Source organism: Suillus subaureus (genome assembly GCF_016647635.1).
Source record: "Suillus subaureus strain MN1 chromosome Unknown BJ212scaffold_4, whole genome shotgun sequence".
In the NCBI taxonomy this organism is placed as follows: Eukaryota; Fungi; Basidiomycota; class Agaricomycetes; order Boletales; family Suillaceae; genus Suillus; species Suillus subaureus.
In genome coordinates, this window is record NW_024538560.1 from 1834403 (window position 1) to 1852854 (window position 18452).

The 18452-nt window shown below is 42.7% G+C and overlaps 5 protein-coding genes across 5 annotated transcripts; all 5 read right to left on the reverse strand.

Annotated features, from left to right (window-relative positions):
* Positions 1 to 17: 17 nt before the first annotated feature.
* On the reverse strand, positions 18 to 2317 carry BJ212DRAFT_1296432 (uncharacterized protein; the record flags this gene model as incomplete). The annotated part of the gene is made up of 6 exons (XM_041332452.1): positions 18 to 82; positions 1008 to 1043; positions 1098 to 1148; positions 1191 to 1855; positions 1907 to 2052; positions 2102 to 2317. The coding sequence occupies 6 exons, from the start codon at positions 2315 to 2317 to the stop codon at positions 18 to 20; spliced, it is 1179 nt and encodes a 392-aa protein (XP_041197976.1).
* A 611-nt stretch (positions 2318 to 2928) lies between these two features.
* BJ212DRAFT_1296433 (uncharacterized protein) lies at positions 2929 to 3487 on the reverse strand (the record flags this gene model as incomplete). Its single annotated transcript, XM_041332453.1, has 3 exons — positions 2929 to 3126; positions 3178 to 3335; positions 3466 to 3487. 3 exons carry the CDS (start codon positions 3485 to 3487, stop codon positions 2929 to 2931), a joined length of 378 nt encoding a protein of 125 aa, XP_041197977.1.
* A 916-nt stretch (positions 3488 to 4403) lies between these two features.
* Positions 4404 to 6876, reverse strand: BJ212DRAFT_1444821 (uncharacterized protein; the record flags this gene model as incomplete). The annotated part of the gene is made up of 7 exons (XM_041338017.1): positions 4404 to 4418; positions 4443 to 4577; positions 4635 to 4847; positions 4884 to 5050; positions 5123 to 5330; positions 5352 to 5639; positions 6862 to 6876. 7 exons carry the CDS (start codon positions 6874 to 6876, stop codon positions 4404 to 4406), a joined length of 1041 nt encoding a protein of 346 aa, XP_041197978.1.
* Positions 6877 to 12620: 5744 nt separating this feature from the next.
* On the reverse strand, positions 12621 to 13334 carry BJ212DRAFT_1262685 (uncharacterized protein; the record flags this gene model as incomplete). Its single annotated transcript, XM_041330287.1, has 1 exon — positions 12621 to 13334. The coding sequence occupies one exon, from the start codon at positions 13332 to 13334 to the stop codon at positions 12621 to 12623; it is 714 nt and encodes a 237-aa protein (XP_041197979.1).
* Positions 13335 to 16808: 3474 nt separating this feature from the next.
* BJ212DRAFT_1296436 (uncharacterized protein) lies at positions 16809 to 18157 on the reverse strand (the record flags this gene model as incomplete). Its single annotated transcript, XM_041332454.1, has 4 exons — positions 16809 to 16905; positions 16958 to 17271; positions 17336 to 17859; positions 18004 to 18157. 4 exons carry the CDS (start codon positions 18155 to 18157, stop codon positions 16809 to 16811), a joined length of 1089 nt encoding a protein of 362 aa, XP_041197980.1.
* Between the last annotated feature and the right edge of the window lie 295 nt (positions 18158 to 18452).

Sequence of the window (18452 nt, forward strand, 5' to 3'; positions counted from 1 at the left end):
TATGCAGTATGAGGTACTTACAGTGGATCCTGCAATATAATCACATTCTCTTTGTTGGCACGTTGTATGTCATGAGATGTTCCTGGCATGTGGTGAGTTGGTGAGGTCTGATTTTCAGAAGTATACACAGTTTGTGTTAAGGTCGTACTCAAGGGCTAACTGGATCTGAAGGGCTTCAGCCTCAGCTTGTGCACTGTGCCCCTTACTCAAGTATTGCCCCTTATTTCAGGAAGGCAAGACTAATGTGTCCAGAGGATTGGACAGGTAGCGTAGTGGATCCGAATGACTTCCAGATGTGGGATAAGTATCGTAAGGCTAATCCAGATGAGTCCAGACTAGAAACTAGCAGTAGTGGCTGTTGTAGACAGAGGTGGATGCAGATAGACTATAGGAATCAATCCTAAGTCTCAGAGGGTGACAAGAGTAGAGATACTCAGGTCCAGAGGACAGGAATGAGCAGAACTAAGTTGATATTCAAACTGAAGTGTTACAGAGATTTACAGGAGGTTATATACTATAGGTATATAATGGAATGATCAATCAGCAGGGTCTGAGGCTATGTATGAAGCATATGGATAGTCTATTGGTAAGTAGAAACAGATCACAAATAATGAAACAGAAATAAAGCATAGGTAACAGATCAGGGAGCAGGACAGATATACAGATAACCAAAATACTGGAGTTAGGGGATTACCAAAAGGAGATGAGCACTGGTTGTGGATTCAGATGAATTGTGGACCAGACTGGACAAGTGGACAGATTGGATGACGAGATGTTGGAGGGGGATAAGATGTGGATTGGATCTGAGAGGAGATAAGGATTGGATCTGAGATCCAGATATGTGGATATGACAGTTTGGTGCAAAGGTGATTGGGGAAGAGATGGGCCTTGTGGAGTGGGCTGCGGTAAGTAAACTCCAAATGGTGGGGCAGATGCATCATGTGGGTAGGTTGGTGTGATGCAAGTATTTTTGAGGGCAAGAGAATCATTGATGGGCAAAGAGATACCATTGTTGGCGCTAGTTCCAGGCTCAGAGTCTTGATCTGGATGCAGGGGCATATTATGTTAAATATAACAAAAGAAAGAACAATACATACCTTTCAGTTTGATGCGAAGCAGCGGAGATGGTGCTGAGTCAACTAATTGCACTAACATGAACCCATCAGAATTACAAGAGAAAAAACACATACATTTAGGTTTCTTCAAATGGTCTTGGTGGACTAGGCTTTCACTATTGTCAGACAGGTGCCACTTGTTGTTTCCTTTAGCCTGGGGGCCATTGTGTTTTGATTCCAATATCTCCACATCAAGTTCATCCAAGTCGTTGATATGCTCTTCCTTGACTGAGAGCTTGCCTGGTAGGTCCTTCCAGTTTCTGTTGTTCCCAAGGTTGTTCTTATGCCAGGATGGGTAATTGGTAATGCAAAGCAGCTTGAGTTTCCAGCCACAGTGGTCGAATAGGAATAGCAGGAACTGTTTCACCATGATGTTGAATATGAGCTTCTTTCTGGTAGCACAGATCCTTGACCAGGTGGGTGGAGCTAATTTCTGAACAACCAATTCAGCCCAGGCTGTGCGCAGTGCCTTACAAATTGATTTGAGTTGCTCGACCATGACAGATTTACCATCCTTGAGCTCTAGCCATGGGGCTTTACCCCAAGTTCCAGTCCTAGACTCAGTGTTCTCAATGTATTTGTCATAATCTGCTTGACTCCAGAAACAGATTTTCAGGTGAGAGTCTTGCAAAGGACAGACTCCATCATGTTCCATTAGCAAGTCATTTGTGAGACTGAAGTTCAGCAGGTCAGTACAATCTGGGAGTTGCAGCACACTAATCAGTTTGGTAAAAGACACCCTAAAACAAACAACTTTGATCTAAGTATCACGATAGGAGAAAAAGACCAACTTGATAGTGTCACACTTGGTTATGGTCTTGCTTAACTTGAGTTGAGTCTCTGTGAGCTGTGCTTGATATATAGTGAGTTGTTCTTGTAGGGCATGAGCCTGCTGTGCCACAATAAAATTTGGTGTGGGCTGGTGCATATATGCGCCCTAGATCACAATGTGGGAGCCAACAGTATGAAAAATATGAGCAACTCACACAAGAGAATCCAGAATTCAGAGTAGAGCCTGCAAATGAGTGCAGATTGTCAAATAAATCCAGTGAAGCTTGAGGTAGTGACGACAATAGGGGCCCAGGAGCTTGTAGTCTGAGTCTACCCAAAGATTGTTCATTGGCATGAAGAGATGGTATTGTAAAATCATGTGAGTATTGAGGGGAGGGTCCAGAAGAAAATTCTATGTTGCCAGTGGACATGGTGGTAGCAGAGAGGTATGTGTTTGCTGTGAGGGAGTTGTTCACATGAGCAAAGGACTTCAATGAAAATCACACAAATTACAATGTCTACTCCAGTACCATCATGAGCCTACCTTTATTGTGCTTTTTGCAGATGAATTGCAAAGATATTGACTTTGACAATGTTTTCCTCAGTAATCCAAGTGCGACAGAGAGCAGCAGCAGTCCTTATCTCACAGCATCTGATAACATGCTTCTCAATCCTGCATACTGGATTCAATATCCTCCTTGATTCTGTTATCTGATTCAACAGATTTCTACTCTACTAATAGGGAATGATGTAGATGTCAATTTCATGGTGTTGCAGTAACCAAGGGCTTGACAGAAGCTGAGAGCATCATGGCTGCAAACTAGATGTAACAAAGTTTTTCTTTTGCCAATCACTTGTCATATAGGTATACTTCAAGATAGTTTCTCTGAAGGATGATCAATCCTACAAGGGTGTGAACATATGTCAGAGTCGCAGCAGAATTACTAACTGGTTGTGTTAAACTCTTCACCACCATAATTTACTTGCACAATTGTTTCTTTGCCTTCCGATTCCATGTCAAGGACCATAATAAGTCTCTCTGCTAAGCACCTCCATCATCTTCACCAGCCTCTGCTTCTTGTTTGTCCAGCTGATTGTCTTGAGCTGCAGGTCCTTTGTATGGGACACCAAATGTCACAATATCAAGGCCTGGCTTTTCAATCATGAAATAACGATCCTCGGTAACACCAGATGAAAGAGTTGGTTTATGTGGGACCATACCAACCACACCAAGAATAGACTTGATATCAATGACATGAACGTCATTGTCTTCAAGTCAACATGAGCTGACAGTATGACATGATAATTCAAGGAGGTCATTGTCAGGGAGTGAGAACATCGAGATGACAGTGACATCCTTCCAGACCCAAATTTGGTTGTCATCATTGTCAATACCAGCTTCAACAGGTAATTGCGTGAAGTATAGGACTTCAGCAACTTGGGTTTCACCTTCAATAATGATCTTCAATGATATTAGTGAGACATGGACAACAATGGTATGGATACTAACTACCTTGACGTGTCATGCAGGATGCACTTTTTCAGGTGGGCATTTGGTTTCCCTCCATGCAGTGCACACTATCTGTCTGTTCAGAAGACATGTATGAGCCCACTGGCGGATTTTGAAGTTATGACACTGGTGACCAAGATATTGAAAAATTGCTTCAGCACCTGGTTCTTGAGGAACCATTGGCCATGAATCTCACTTATGCAAGAGAATATATCCATCTCCAAGATCAATAGCTGTTGTTGGAAAGGGGGGCTTGTCGGGGGAAAAATCAGGCATCATTGCCTTTAGAGCATTGACTTGACATCATCAGATGCCCTCCCATGATAAGTTGGCATAGGGCTTGGAAGGTTGGCGAATTTCTTGCCTGAGGTTGCCAATGGTATGTTCCATGGTCCATTGAGAATAGCAGATGGGAGGCCCTTTCTTGACAGTCTCATGTACAAGGTGGCTGACTTGGTGCATGCAGGGTTGAATGAAATGCAAACATTCCATGCAGTGCTGATAGTGGAGTGTCTCGAATTCAAGTTCCCACTGAGTAAACAAGGCTTGAGCAGTATGAGCATCTTCATGGCTGATAGAATGCTGGTTAATCAACTGAAATCCACATATGAGCCTGCAATAGTTTAACCAATATGGTCAGGGAAGGATATCGAATAGTAGTGCCAGGCCAAAACTGAATATGTAGACTTGATACTCCCACATTTTGTAACCTGAATTCATTTTTTCGGTGGGATTTCTTGGTTTTCAGTTGAAGGATGCTGTGCTGCATTAGAAATGGCCTCTCCATGGGTTTCCCAGGTCTTGGTATCATGAAAGATTGTCCAGGGCCATGTTGAGACATGATCCAGAAGGGTGTGGTCCATTGTACCATGCCATAATGACAACAAGAGGTCAGAGAGTAGTTATGCAATGTGCATGATATCAGGAGTAAGACAATTTGGAATTCCAAGGGTGTATGATGGGTGTAAGCCAAGTAGAAGGGAGGGTTTTGTGATGCCGGTTTGAGTTCACAGCTTGCAATACTGGTGGGTGTTTGGTGTGGCAACAAGTTTCAGAAGGTTGTCAAAATATTCAGTGAGGTCAGGATCATGTAACTCATAGATGCTGATGTCAGGGTGGTTACTGCCAGCGACAGCATAATGATGGGGAATTAGCAATGCAGGGTAGTAATAGGTTCCTTTCTGATGACCAAGTAATCCACAGTACAATCAACAGCCATTCTTTCCACTGTGCCTCACCATACCATCAAAATACACAAGCCCAGGTCCATCTGCAGTAATGAAGATAAGAAATGAGTTGGAAATAAATACAATGTTGTGCCATGCATCCCAGATACAAAGGCCTTCATTCTGCAAGGCAGCTAGGTGGTGCAGACCAGGAAATAGGAATGAGTCCATGTTTTTCAGCTTGTTGGGTCCTGGAATGAAACCTCCAGGAAGCACATATTGTTTCTTGTATCACCGGTCAGGAGCATGGTTCATAATGACCCAAATGTAGGTCCAACAATCTGATAATTTGGACTCATACAACTGTGCACCATTGAGTGAGATCATCAATACAATATCATCGGGCTTGATATCACCCCATTGAACAGCCTGTAGAAATTCACAGCCCTTGCAGAAGTCATCAAAAACATCGAAAACACCACCATTGGCTCAAAGTGTTTCAAACAAGTGTTGAGTTCCCTCCCACAGATAGCCCATTGCTTGAGCTTGGTCTTGATCACGCCATAGTGCTTGTAGTTGTGCACTGAGGGGAATGGTTATGAACTTCTGATGTGCAATGTGCATTTGACCACCACTTGTATGAAGTTTGATGGGGTTGTAGTGGTCTGTATTGCAGATAGGATAGTGTGTGAGATCAGCAAAGGGACCCATGAATGCAACACAGGTACCTGGACACATATCATGTTCAATTGATTCTACACCAGTATACTCCATGACAAGTCACTCAACATTATAGTAACTAGGTATTTGAGTAGCCTCACCTTCAAGGCAGTGCATAGCAGATTGTTGAATAGACTCATATGTGTTGACTGATGAGTGTTCTACTGTAAAGTATGTTGCAATCCCATGTTGGACAGCACTACTGTTAATTTCAAGACCAGTCTGGTATGGATTACGCAAATGGCTCAGCACAGCATCATCCAATTTAGCCACAGGATCATCCAGTGATACTACCTGCAGTAACTTGATGAAAGCTATAGCATCTGCCTGCTTCAGCAAGACAGCCTCCTCCTCAAGCTGATCAATATTAAAGATGTTGTGAAGGGGCTGAGGGAGATACTGGGGTTCATTTGGCAGGGGCACATTGTGTTCATCAGGTAGGGGTACATTGGGTTTGTCAGGTGGGGGCACATTCAGCAGATGCCCAGTGGATTGGGGCTCATGGTGGTCTGAGTCCCCAAGCTCATACTCAGTATCTTCAAGCTTGTAGTCATGATGATCAACATCAAGCTGGTCCTGCACTGCACCTGGTCCTGGGTATGGTGCAGACTACATACATAGTCAGTAAAATACAACAATCACAAAAATCAGGCTTATATACCTCAACTGGTGGATGAGCATGCTTTCTCCATCCAACCCATGAACTTTCTGCTTGACCAGACCCACTTTTCATGAGCATGCAGTGGGCTTGAAGCCGATGCCTACTTGCTGGCAGTTGGTTGACTGTGTCACTGTGAAGATCCCTACAGTTAGTGAAGAAATTTGTAAAGTGTTTTAGCGTACTCTTGCATTGGGACAATGCTAATGAAAACGATATGATGCACAATGAGAATGACAACAACAATGACAAAAACGATGTGATGCACAATGCAAATGATATGATGAACAACACAAACAATACGGTGCAATGCATGTTCATTAGAAATCTCAGAGCTTATCATTTTTACTATTATGTAATTGCAAAATTATCATATGTCCCTTGTTCTCATCATGTTGGGTTTTCACTGGGTCTCAGGTGTCATATCTGCATCTGATATGTGTGATACATTGTGATTGAATTGTGTAGTGCGCAAAATTGCGCTATGCGCCATCCACAGTATTTGGCAATAGCAAATATTGCCACATGTACACAAGTAGAACATACAATCTGAGTGATGCACATGACTATATAGATTCAAATAGTAGTGGTGCAACAGTGGTGACAAACTTGCAAGTAAAGAAGTGAGTTGTTGAAATTCAAGGAGTGAATTGTTGATCTCATTGAGTGGTCCTCAAGGTCCCACATGCAGACAGCAAGCAGCTCATCAGACATCATGTCTTATCTTACCTCCATTCAAAGCATGACATTGATCCATCATGCAGAGGTTAATGTATTCGACATCGTGAATATTCCTGACTCACACTGTTGACGCCAACTACATACATTAGCTTACATGCACCATATAACTAATAAATACCACAAATGAAACTTGAAATCAAGCGAAAATAAAATTCTCCTGCTCCCTCCAGAGCACCAGACAACTGTCAACTCCATCGAGCATCCCCCATGCTACACACCATTGCTAGTCAATATATGCACACGCTCCTGGAAAGCAATTGAGGTCATGCCCATTGCTGCATTGGAGTTGGCCACAAGCTTAGCATGATATTCTTGAACTCCAAGGATCAGGCATGGGCCAAATATGAACACCTGCACGGCCTGTAAAAGTTGAAGAAACCAACCCAGGAAAGAATTGTTCTATAGAAATGATGAACCATGGTCACATACAGGTGTCAGTGAAAAACTGGCATACCACTGAGATCGTCGGAGTCAGATTATATACAAGACTGAGACAAGAAACAGCAACAAAGCTAGCATGTCCAATCCTTCAGCAGAAAAAGAGAACCATATTCACAATATGAGCTCACCTTGAAAAGTAAAACATGTGAGTTTTCATCAACACCTTGAAACAGTCCCCAACAATTCCTCCTGCCAAATGTTGTTGCAGTTCCTTGAAGTGTTTTACAGCAACCCAGACTGCGAGACACAGTGCAAAGACCTCCCACACAGTGCCAACCATCCAAGTAATGGCACCCAGAAGTGAGGTATCTCCTGCAGAGACAACCATGCACTGATAGGTGCCAAAGAGGATCAGTTCCTCTGGTATACATCAATGAGCTCCATGCATGTTTTTTTCATCCACAATTAAGCATACCCCCTGAAGTATGCATCATGATCATCACAACGATCACCATCCCAAAAATATTGCTAACCAGGAAGGTGATGACGAGACATATCAGGATCTTTCTGGATCATTGATACATGGTATGTAACCGAGCAATCATGATGACTTGCAAGATGTTTCAGTCAATTTAATATCACTAAGGTCTTGCAACTGCAATGCTCACCCACCAGCATTGCAGTTGCCCCAACATATGTCAAATCCCATATGATGTACACAATCAAGCCTGATGAATCCAGTCAGTGACAAGCCTTGGGTAGTACACACTCCACACAGACTCACATCTGTGGCAGTATAGCGTGGCAGACATTAGTGAACCAGAAAGTTAGTAAAGAAACATGCTCACTCCTACAAGGCACCACGGTTAATTGGAGGGTAATAGCTGGCCTCTGTGCAGAAGACTCACTGTATCTGTCAACAAGATTGTCGGAAGACTGTCTGTATGTCACATGTTAGAAGAGACAAAGATCATGAATGCAAGAAGACATACACAGTATGTTCAAGCTGATTATGAAATATGGTTCATCAGTACAACAACAATGCTGAATGTTCAAAACATACACCATAAATAACATTCCAAGATAGCGCACCTAGGATATTTTCAAGAGTCAGCATGAGTTGCCAGCCACACCTATAATGCAAGCTACATACACTCAGATACAAAATGGTTATAAGTGACCAATGTTGCCTCTGTCACAAATCAATTTTGTTCCTCTGATGTCGGGCTCTGCTCACCCAGATCAGCTCAACCTAAAATCATTCTTAGCAAGATGGCTGCTCCAGTAATACATCAATGTACCTCCTGTCCGAATGTAAGTGCTGTATATAGTTGTAAGAAGTCAGCGGTTCTTTAATACTATCATCCTCACCCCAATCATATGTCATTACAGCGACAGCAGAAACTGCGAAACCATATTCAAGGTTAGATCAAGCCATCAGCAGCAGCAACAGTCTCCAACTGCTCTCCATGAACCTAGAAAATAACTGCCAACACAATATGAATTAATTGATGGCCACCAACCATGGTCATCTGAGACCAGGGTCATACTAGTACTGTTAGAGGATGTATGAGTGTCAGAGGATCAGTGCAAGGGAGCAGGGAACCTGGTGGACATACGACAAGGGAGTTGGTGCTAGATATACAACCATCCAGTGCTTGTGAGGTTGAAATGAGCAAAATCAAATGCATTATGCCTACTCCTGTCTTGATTGACCTAGTATCTGAAGACAGTTAACAAGGAGAAATGACCATATAGTTTGAAATGTTGTGACATGAACATCCTAATTTTAGCAACTGAGTGATTCCTGGTGTGCATTTAGTTACCACCGAGACTTCATTCACATAAAATAAAGCCACTTCTTCTTGCATCTACCACAGGTGAAAATTTAGCCTCAATAATGAGTGAGCATTTGTTTCCATCATAACAGCCACTGACAATCCAGCTGTGGAATGGTGGGACACTGTCACAGAAATATGTACTATCAAGTCCACAAGAGTACCATCATGGGAAGAATCATCTTGGGAATGATAGAAGTGGGAAGGATTACAGCAAGTCAGTGAGTTTGGGGCATTACTGACACAGCTGATGTGATGGGCTCCAGCCATGTGGTCCATGGCTATCATATCATTTATGTACTTCAAATGAACTTGAATCAAAGTCTGACTACAGCCCTGAGCCTCACAGCTGAGAAGCAATGTATACCTGTGGCATGCTAGTATTACAGTTAAATGAGTTATCTCTGTGCAAGGGAAAAAATGGGTTGTACATACCTTCCTTGCATTACTATGAGCAGCACAGAATGCCTGGCCAAATATGTGCTCAAAAAACTGTCTGCATGAGTCATGATTTTGTAAGCCTTGTATCTCCACCATATTGTTAAGGTCATACTCAAGGGATAACTGGATCCGAAGGGCTTCGGCCTCAGCTCGTGCACTGTGCCCCTTACCCGAGTATTGCCCCTTATTTCAGGAAGGCAAGACTAACGTGTCCAGAAGGTCGGACGAGTATCATAATGGATCCAGATGACTTCTGGATGCGGGATAGGTATCATAGGGCTAATCTGGATGAGTCCAGACTAGAAACTAATGGTATAGACTGTCAGAGACAGAGGTGGATACAGATAAACTATAGGAATCAATCCTAAGTCTCGGAGGGTGACAAGAGTGGGGATACTCAAGTCTGGAGGACAGGAATGAGTAGAACTAAGATGATATTCGAACTGAGGTACTACAGAAAGTTACAGGAGGTTATATACTATAGGTATCTAATGGAATGATCAATCAGCAGAGTCCAAGGCTATGTATGAAGCATGTGGATAGTCTATTGGTAAGTAGAAACAGATCACAAATCATGAAACGGAAATGAAACATAGGTAGCAGATCAGGGAGCAGGACGGATATACAGATAACTGAAATACCAGAGTTAGGGGGTTACCAAAAGGAGATGAGCGCTGGTTGTGGATTTGGATGAGTTGTGGACCGGACCGGACGAGTGGACAGATTGAATGACGAGATGTTGGAGGGAGATAAGATGTGGATCTGAGATGAGATAAGGGTCGGATCTGAGATCCAGATACGCGGATATGACACATATCTCCTCTGATTCTCACGATGTGGTGCTCAATCCAAAGCCCTGAGGCAGCACTACAATATGGTATCAGCATGTCACTGAGGTCTTTATGTATTCTCACACAATATTGTAAATAGTAAAAAATGCAAAAACATGTGGACAGTTTTTTGAGCCACTGTATATACATGAAAATACAAAATATGTTCCCATGTGTTTATTTCTAGGTGGATATACTTGAAAGCTTTATCCCCAGCATCTATTAAACAGTGGTAACAATTTATCAGTAGTCCAGGACTATAGGACAAGACCCTGTGATGCAGTATACCTACCCTCTCCTGATGGTTTACCCCCTGTGAAATTTTTTCCTGTAGGACCGGACCTCAAGGATGGTATGGGATCTATTCCTATGCATATTTAAAGTATATCTATCATCTAGCTACCACAGAAAACCTATAGGATCCTTCAACAGGCACAAAAATATGGAAAATCGCATTTTTGACATTCTTGATGTTTTTAAGTATCTCACCATTGTACATATGATCCAGCCTGCTCATATATCATCAGTTATACGTATATATATGCTTTGTATACCAAAGATCAGTTCAAAATAGGCCAGAGATTTGAGCTGGTGTGTATACTTGCTATTTCTACTGATAAGGGGCCCATACCTTCAAAACATCGAAATTTATTCATCAGACACCTGGAATACACTTCAAATGTATTAAGTATCATAGATCTCAATTTTCTAAACGATCAAACAAGAACTGAGTGCTGAGGAAGTGAAATAGATAAGAAATTGAGTGTGGGAAACTCAAAGACCCAAAACATCGTCAGTTCAGTTAGTTATAGGACTTTAATGCTGCATCAACTTACTTTACCACCACATCCCTTCCACATATCTGCCACCCTCAGGGCAAAGTGTAGTATAGGTTCCTTGTGTAGTCTAACATATATCCTATTAAAATTTAATGAAATCTTTGACCTACAACATATGTAAATGTGACTTTGTGTGAAATGTGTCAATTGTCACTTTTCACACATATGTTCCTTTGCTCCCCTTTCAATCAATACTGAATGGATCTTTCTTAAACTTTAGATCCATGATACTTAATACATTCGAAGTGTATTCCAGGTGTCTGATTATCAAATTTCGATGTTTTGAAGGTATGAGCCCCTTATCAGTAGAAATAGCAAGTATGCACACTAGCTCAGATCACTGGCCTATTTTGAACTGATCTTTGGTATAAAAAGCATATATATATGCACAACTGATGATATATAAGCAGGTTGGATTATATGTGCAATGGTAAAGTACTAAAAAACATCCAAAAAGCCAAAAATGCGATTTTCCATATTTTTGTTCCTGTTGAAGGACCCTATAGGTTTCCTGTGGTAGCTAGGTGAGAGATATACTCTAAATATGCATAGAAATAGACCCCCTACCATCCTTGAGGTCCGGTCCTACAGGAAAATTTGTCACAGGGGGTGAACCACCAGGAGAGGGTGGGTATACTGTATCACAGGGTCTTGTCCTATGGTCCTGGACTCTTGATACATTGTTCCTACTGATGAATAGATGTTGTGGATACATTTTACAAGCATATCCACTCAGAAATAAATAAATGGGAACATATTTTGTGTTTTCCAATATATAGGCTATATCTATTGATGTAGGGTGCTTCAGGGGGTCAAGCAAGCGAGGGAATCTATACATATGCACTACTAAATATGTCTTGAATACCATAGAACATCTCCTCATCAAAGGGGCAAAAGTGCGAAAATGTTCTGTACTCTAGGCTATGTTAGAAGGGCCCTGGAGGAGGAGCAGGCACACAAATAATCAAAAAAGTGGTCTATTATATTATACACATATATACCAAACTACTACTTATATATGAAGGGGAAGCTATTGTGGTGTGGTGGTGAAGCTGCAGTGAGGTGGGGAGGGTGTGGGAATAATTGAAATTGTGGGGTATACCATATTGGGTGATGTTTTGGGTGTTGTGGTGTAATTCCCACACTGTGTGGCTGAAAAATGCGAAAGTGCGGAGTGTGGGAATAATGTGGGGAAGCCCCGATATGAGGAAGTGACCAAAATAGGATAGTCTCATCACCAGCCACCTTGTCTTGCGTGAGAGTTATGGTGGAATGTAGCTCAGACAAGGTGTCTGGTAGCACTTCCTGCAGAGCCAATAGAGAAGGCGTTCAAACTCTGACTACAACCAAATTAGGCAACTGTAGTATTGGTGAGGCAGCGACTCCAAAGTATCAAATGAAGAAAATGCTACAAAAGAACAGATTCTGCAGTTGAGATACATGAGCAAAATACATTCTGATATGGAGTGAGATACAGTGAAGTGGTGCATAAAGCCTTGGTATATGAAGATGTGATCCTGGCATGATGGAGGACATTGAACATGGACCGAGATGCCCCACATGCTAGCAAGTACACACACATTGTGGTCTGAAACTCATTGCTTTGCTCATTATGAGCTTGTGCAAGCATACAAACAACAGTAACCAATATCTGTGTAGGTGATCAGATTCAAGGTTGGTTGCAGGTTACATTGTGATTGACATACTAAATCGCAGTCATGTCGCTCTGATGAGTGGCATTGATCAAAACTGATACACCTGAGAAGTGTACAGAGAACAGGTGCAAGGTGCTCCACTTCTTGAAAAATTCTCTCGAGAGACCACTTTCCCAAAATGTCTGACACCTGACGTGAAGCAGGGTGTAGAAACTCGGCAAGCTTTTGTCCTTCACTTGCAAGCAATTCAGCTGTAAGTGACACAGCCCAAGGGTCAACGATATCAGGATGTTGTATTTGTATGTTCTCAAGGAGCAGGTGTCTGTGAGTGCCCAAGGTCCATGACATATGAGCAGAGTGCTGTTGATCATTTGTGTTCATCAACTCTAACATAAATTCAGCCAAAGTACTGAAGCCCACTCCCTTGATAGCTTGCAAAGCATTTCCGAGGCACTGCACACAATCATCTTGTACCTTTTTGGCTGCAGCTTCACAATGTGCTACTTCTCTTGTTTGCCTTTTGGCAGTGAAACTTGCTCGCTCTGCTGCAACCTCAGTGTCAGTAAGTTGATGGACTATGTGCCTAACACATTTGGTCAGAGGTTGGTTTGGAGTAGAGATGTAGAACATGAAATTTTCATTTGTCACCTTGCGTTTGAGAGAGGTCATGATGCAGTTATCAATATGAAGATGATAGAGATGTGTCATGTATATGAGGTACACATCAATCATTTACATACTAAAATAGGAAAGATCGGACATTGAAAATGTACTGTATTATGTTTGAGGAAAGTGCTCCCAGTCGCCTTACACTGTATTACCCAGTACATCTCCTCATCACTGCTGTGTAAGGCAACTGGTCACAAGTCTAAAAATAGGATGTATTTTGCGAATTTCCGCTTTTGGAAGCCAAAATTGCGGTCATACCATAGGAATATATCCCCTACCAAATCTGGAATGTATCCTGATATTTCAAAAATAGCTGAGTTTCAAAAATGCGGCTGTGATATCTGGTGAGAACAGATATATCCCAGCTGGGTGGATAACTAGACTTAAAGATGTATCAGACTTTTAGGGCTATAGTCCATTTAGATATATCCTTCTACCTGTATCCTGTGGAGGAGCAAATGAGCAACTCAGCTTAATTATGACCTAGCAGATGGTCTGGATGTTGGACTCCACATACCCCATGGTTATTCTCTTGGACCATGAACTATCCTCGAGGTGATTGCTGTGTGCTGCAGTTCAAGAGTACCATGACATTGACTGGCTTGTACATAAAGGCTTGAAGCTTCAAGAGCACTGGCAGAGTGGTGGTTGAGAAATGGGGGTACTATGAATAGAGATGGCCCAGATAAGATGTGATATGATGGAAGATGTCAGGGAAGGGAGGCCTCATCTGTGGATGCCAATTGCTCATCATCTCCAGTAACTCAAGAACAGTATCACTCTTCCTCAACTTGCCACCATCTATCAATCTCTATCATGTTTCCACACACTTTCATCCCATGAGTTTAGTCCAGTGGTCTTCTTTGCGCACCAGGTGGCTAAAAACATACCTTTATCCAGCATTGATAGGTTTCATGTGTTGGCTGCTTTTGCAATAGGTTGGCTTTGTCCTTACATGGTTTGATGAGTCATGGACTGGCTGCAGGCACTGTTTGCATATCCAGATTCTTCAAGTTTTCCTCAATGATTAGTAGGGTACCAAATATTGAAGTCGCTTCTTCCATTATCTGTTTTCAACCTGCTCTGGCATTCAGCCACTTGCCTTTGACATAATAGCCAGCTGCCCTGCATCATCCACCACATGCTTTTCCAGCCTCAGCAGCAAAGGAAGAATCCTCTGTTCAGAGCGTGGCCCAGCGCCTGGGTGCTTAAGTCACACTTGGTACAAAGAAGTATAAAAACACATTAGATCTGAACTGCTCCATGCATGAACTAATTTAAACTATGAATGTCGTGATAGAGGGTATCGGGGCACAAGACGGTTGCAACATTGAGACATGGGTGCACAAGAGTGCAGATCATCACAAGGGTGGCAGTATGGTGGTGGTAGGTATAAGGTATGGGAGGGCTCATGTGAGACTGTACAAGGGCATGTGAGAGGAGGTGCTCGATGGTTCCATTAGGTATAAGGAGAAAAACAAGCTTCAATGCAAGTGAGAGGACAGGAGGTGCAGGAAAGCAGTAAGTGTCAGAAAGCAAATGTGCAGAAGGCTGTCCACCGAAATACTAGCCCCACTCAATTCTTATTTTATTCTGCCATTTTATTTCTCCAATTTACAAGCCATCACCCAACTGTCACTTGTACAGAGTCCAAGAAATAAACTGGAATAAACTGTGCTCAAGTATCCAAAAATAACACCATGTCGGAGGTTCAACTTACCAACACTGCAGGCATATCTGACACTGGACATCATCAACTTGCCAAAGTTCAATGGCACAGCTTCATCATATGGGCAGATGGAGTCATTCATTTCATGCAAAACTAGCTGCAGAACTTGAAGCTCTTGCTATTTGCCAACTTGCATCTGCTGAAGATGAGGACGACAGATTTATTGGCCTTGCCATTGCTGTCCTTGCTGTAGTGGAGAAAAAATGTGCACAAAGCAACAGGTATGGTCTGCATGGGTCTTATAGCCAGCCAAAATCGGAGGATTTCCTGGATATCTTGGTATTTCACAGAAGTGAACGTCACTTCCAGGCTTGGTTCAGAATGACTTGTGCAGCCTTCTGGCATGTCCATGACTTGATAGCTGGTGACCTGATTTTTATCAGCCAAGGCAGATGCCCACAGTGCCCTGCCTTCTACCAACTGGTGACCTTTCTCTGCCATTTAGGTGGAGAGTCAGGCCTCAAGACTGCTGGGGTAATGTCTGTTGCTGAGGGTACAGTCTACCTATATTTGAGTCATGTATGCCAAGCACTCCATAATATTCATGATGACCACCTAGCCTGGCCAGGGGAGAGGTGGCACGATTTTCTCTTGTCCAAAATGGCTGAATGGGGGTTTCCTGGCTGCATAGGTATTGCAGATGGGAGCTATATCCCTCTCATGTACAAACCAACTGAGAATGGGTATGCGTACTGGTGCCACAAAAAACACTATGCAGTGAGTGCCTTCAATTTTCATAAGTAAAAAAATCATTTGATGTGTGTAGTTGATTGTGCAGGCCACCTGTGATCATTGTGCGATCTTCACATCCTATGATTTTGGCTGGCCAGGGTTGGTTCAAGATAGCCATGTTTTCAAGAACTCTCATCTGTGGTGTAAGAAGGAGCAATATTTCTGCTCACATGAGTATATTCTTGTTGACAAGGGTATCTTTGGATTTTTTTAACAAAGTCTCACCTCACATCTACAATAGGTTATCCACTCATGAAATACTCTATTCACCTATTTAATGAATTTGACCGAATGAACGATCCTGAGCAGGTCATCTTGCATTGGAAATGGAACAAACAACTGTCCTCACTTCAGATTTATGTTGAACATGCTTTTGGGCATTTAAAAGGTCGCTTCCCCTTACTCCGCTGCTTGATTGGCTTTGATATGCATGATATGTTCTTGGTGATCAAGGCAGCCATGATCTTACACAACATACTTGAAGAGTATGGCAACAACCCAATGACCATCAGAGGGTTCAATGGGCGAGACAATGAAGATGTTCCTGACATTAGGGGAGAGGGTCCAGCTCATATGTGAAATCTTTCATTGGATGCAGATGACTTATATTGAGGAGGGATTTTACAGTGCAAAAATTTAGTAGACTACTATCAACTTAATGTGAACTAGGCCAAAAGTCTTTTGTCCTCCTCTTCAAGCTGTTCCAACCTTCTTGCCAGTCTCTCACCTTGCCTCTGTATAACTGGGCTAGAATGCTTTAACATCTCACTTGCCTGAAGCCACTGCTCTGCATGTTCCTTATGTGCCTGCTGAATTCCTCATTGGCGAAGTTCTTCCTGTTGTTCTTCATATTCAGCCTGCTCTCACTTCTCCTGCTTTTGTGCAAGCTCCATATTAAGCCGACCAAGTCGCTCCTGCCATTCATAGCATTGGCTCATGGATCCCATCATGTTGCGAAGGAGTGAGGTTGTCTCGCCATAGCTATCGGAGTTGAGAGATGCTGACTTATGAGCTCATTTCTTTAGAGGAGTGGTTTCATCATCTGAAATTGAAATTGAATCTGAGGAGTTGATGTCATGGGTATGAATGACAGTGGCATCATTCCATGCCCTATCATACAGTAAGATCATCAATTGTAGTTTCACACATTGAAAGAACTCACACTTCATCAATCAGCCTGAACATCTCTGTTTCCTTGAGGGCTTCTAGCATGTGATGTGCAAACTTGGCCTTTGTTGTACTCTTCCTGTGCTTCATTCCATCAAGGGCCATTGTGTTGTCCTTTGTTTCCAAGTTGAGAACTTCAGCTTCTTCTTCATCTCCCGATTCAGTGGCAATCCGATCATCATCTCCATCTCCTCCACCAGTATGTTCTTCCATCTCCTTTACCTGTTTGTATTTCTCCCAGGCCTGATCCCACCAAAAATTGCGGACCTGGGCATAGGTTACATGGTTCTCGAGTGTCTTGTGTGCGAGCTGAATGGCCCTGAGGTAAGTGCAAGTCAACTTAACTTGAAATATGACTTGCTGTTGTAAAAACCATGCCCTGGTTCAACCAAAATTTGTACCAGACCTTGACGGAGGTGATGTACTTGACAGCAGTCACTTTTTCTTCATCTGTCAGTCCATGCTTACTCTCTGGCTTCACAGCAGCATCACCTGACACAGCAGTCTCAAGCTTTAAGTCAGCTTCACCTAACATGGTCTCTGTCAACTTCAACACCTTGTCATCTGATGTGCCAGTGATGCAATGGCTACCCTCCCCTGATTTACTGCCTTTTCCACCTCTCTTTGCCTTTGTCTCACTTGCCATCTTCCCTCGTGCTTGTTTTGTAGTTTTGGATGGCACAGGTGAGTCTGTTGACATCACACTGTGATCCTGTGATTTTTGTGCAGGGGTCATGTTTGGTGTTACTTCTGCACCAAAAATTGTGCCTGGACTGAAAGTTGCTGGGGGAGTGACATGGTGAGTACCTATTGAGGGTACTGGTGTGCTGACAAGTTTGTCCTGCAGGTTCCAGGGGACTGGCTGTGCAGTAGGTTGGATGTATGCAGGGGGGTGAGCTTTTCAAGGTGAGCAGCACAGCCCAGATGATGGATCCACAGCATAGTGAGGACCACTGTGGCCCACATCTTCTGTCACATACTGCAGATGCATCTGGGATGTGTTGTGTGCTGCCAGATTTCCAAACTGCAGTTATGGCATACCATACCCAAATGGCAGAGATGGTGCAGGCTGCATGGTATCACACAAGCAAGATTTTTGAGGTGTTTGACTAGCTTGCCATTCTTCTGCATCATTAGGAGTGACACAGTGGTTGTAGGTGTCGTGGTCAGGAAAGATCCAGTTTGGTGTGTCCATTGTGCACACTCATTCACACTGCCAGTGAGATCAACTGACTTACACAAAATGTTTTGTTACTTTGAGCCGTTCGGCATATTACAAGCTCAGCGATGCCTGCATCAAATAAACTGGAAGAATAAACTGAGGCACTCAATTCTACATCATTTTATTTCCCATGCGATCAAGATTTATATTACAAGCCACAAAATAAAATGGTAGAATAAAATAAGAATTGAGTGGGGCTACTAGTACAACGAAACAACAAAAGAAACAAAAATACAGAGGGTGGACGGGAGGTGCGACACATCAATAT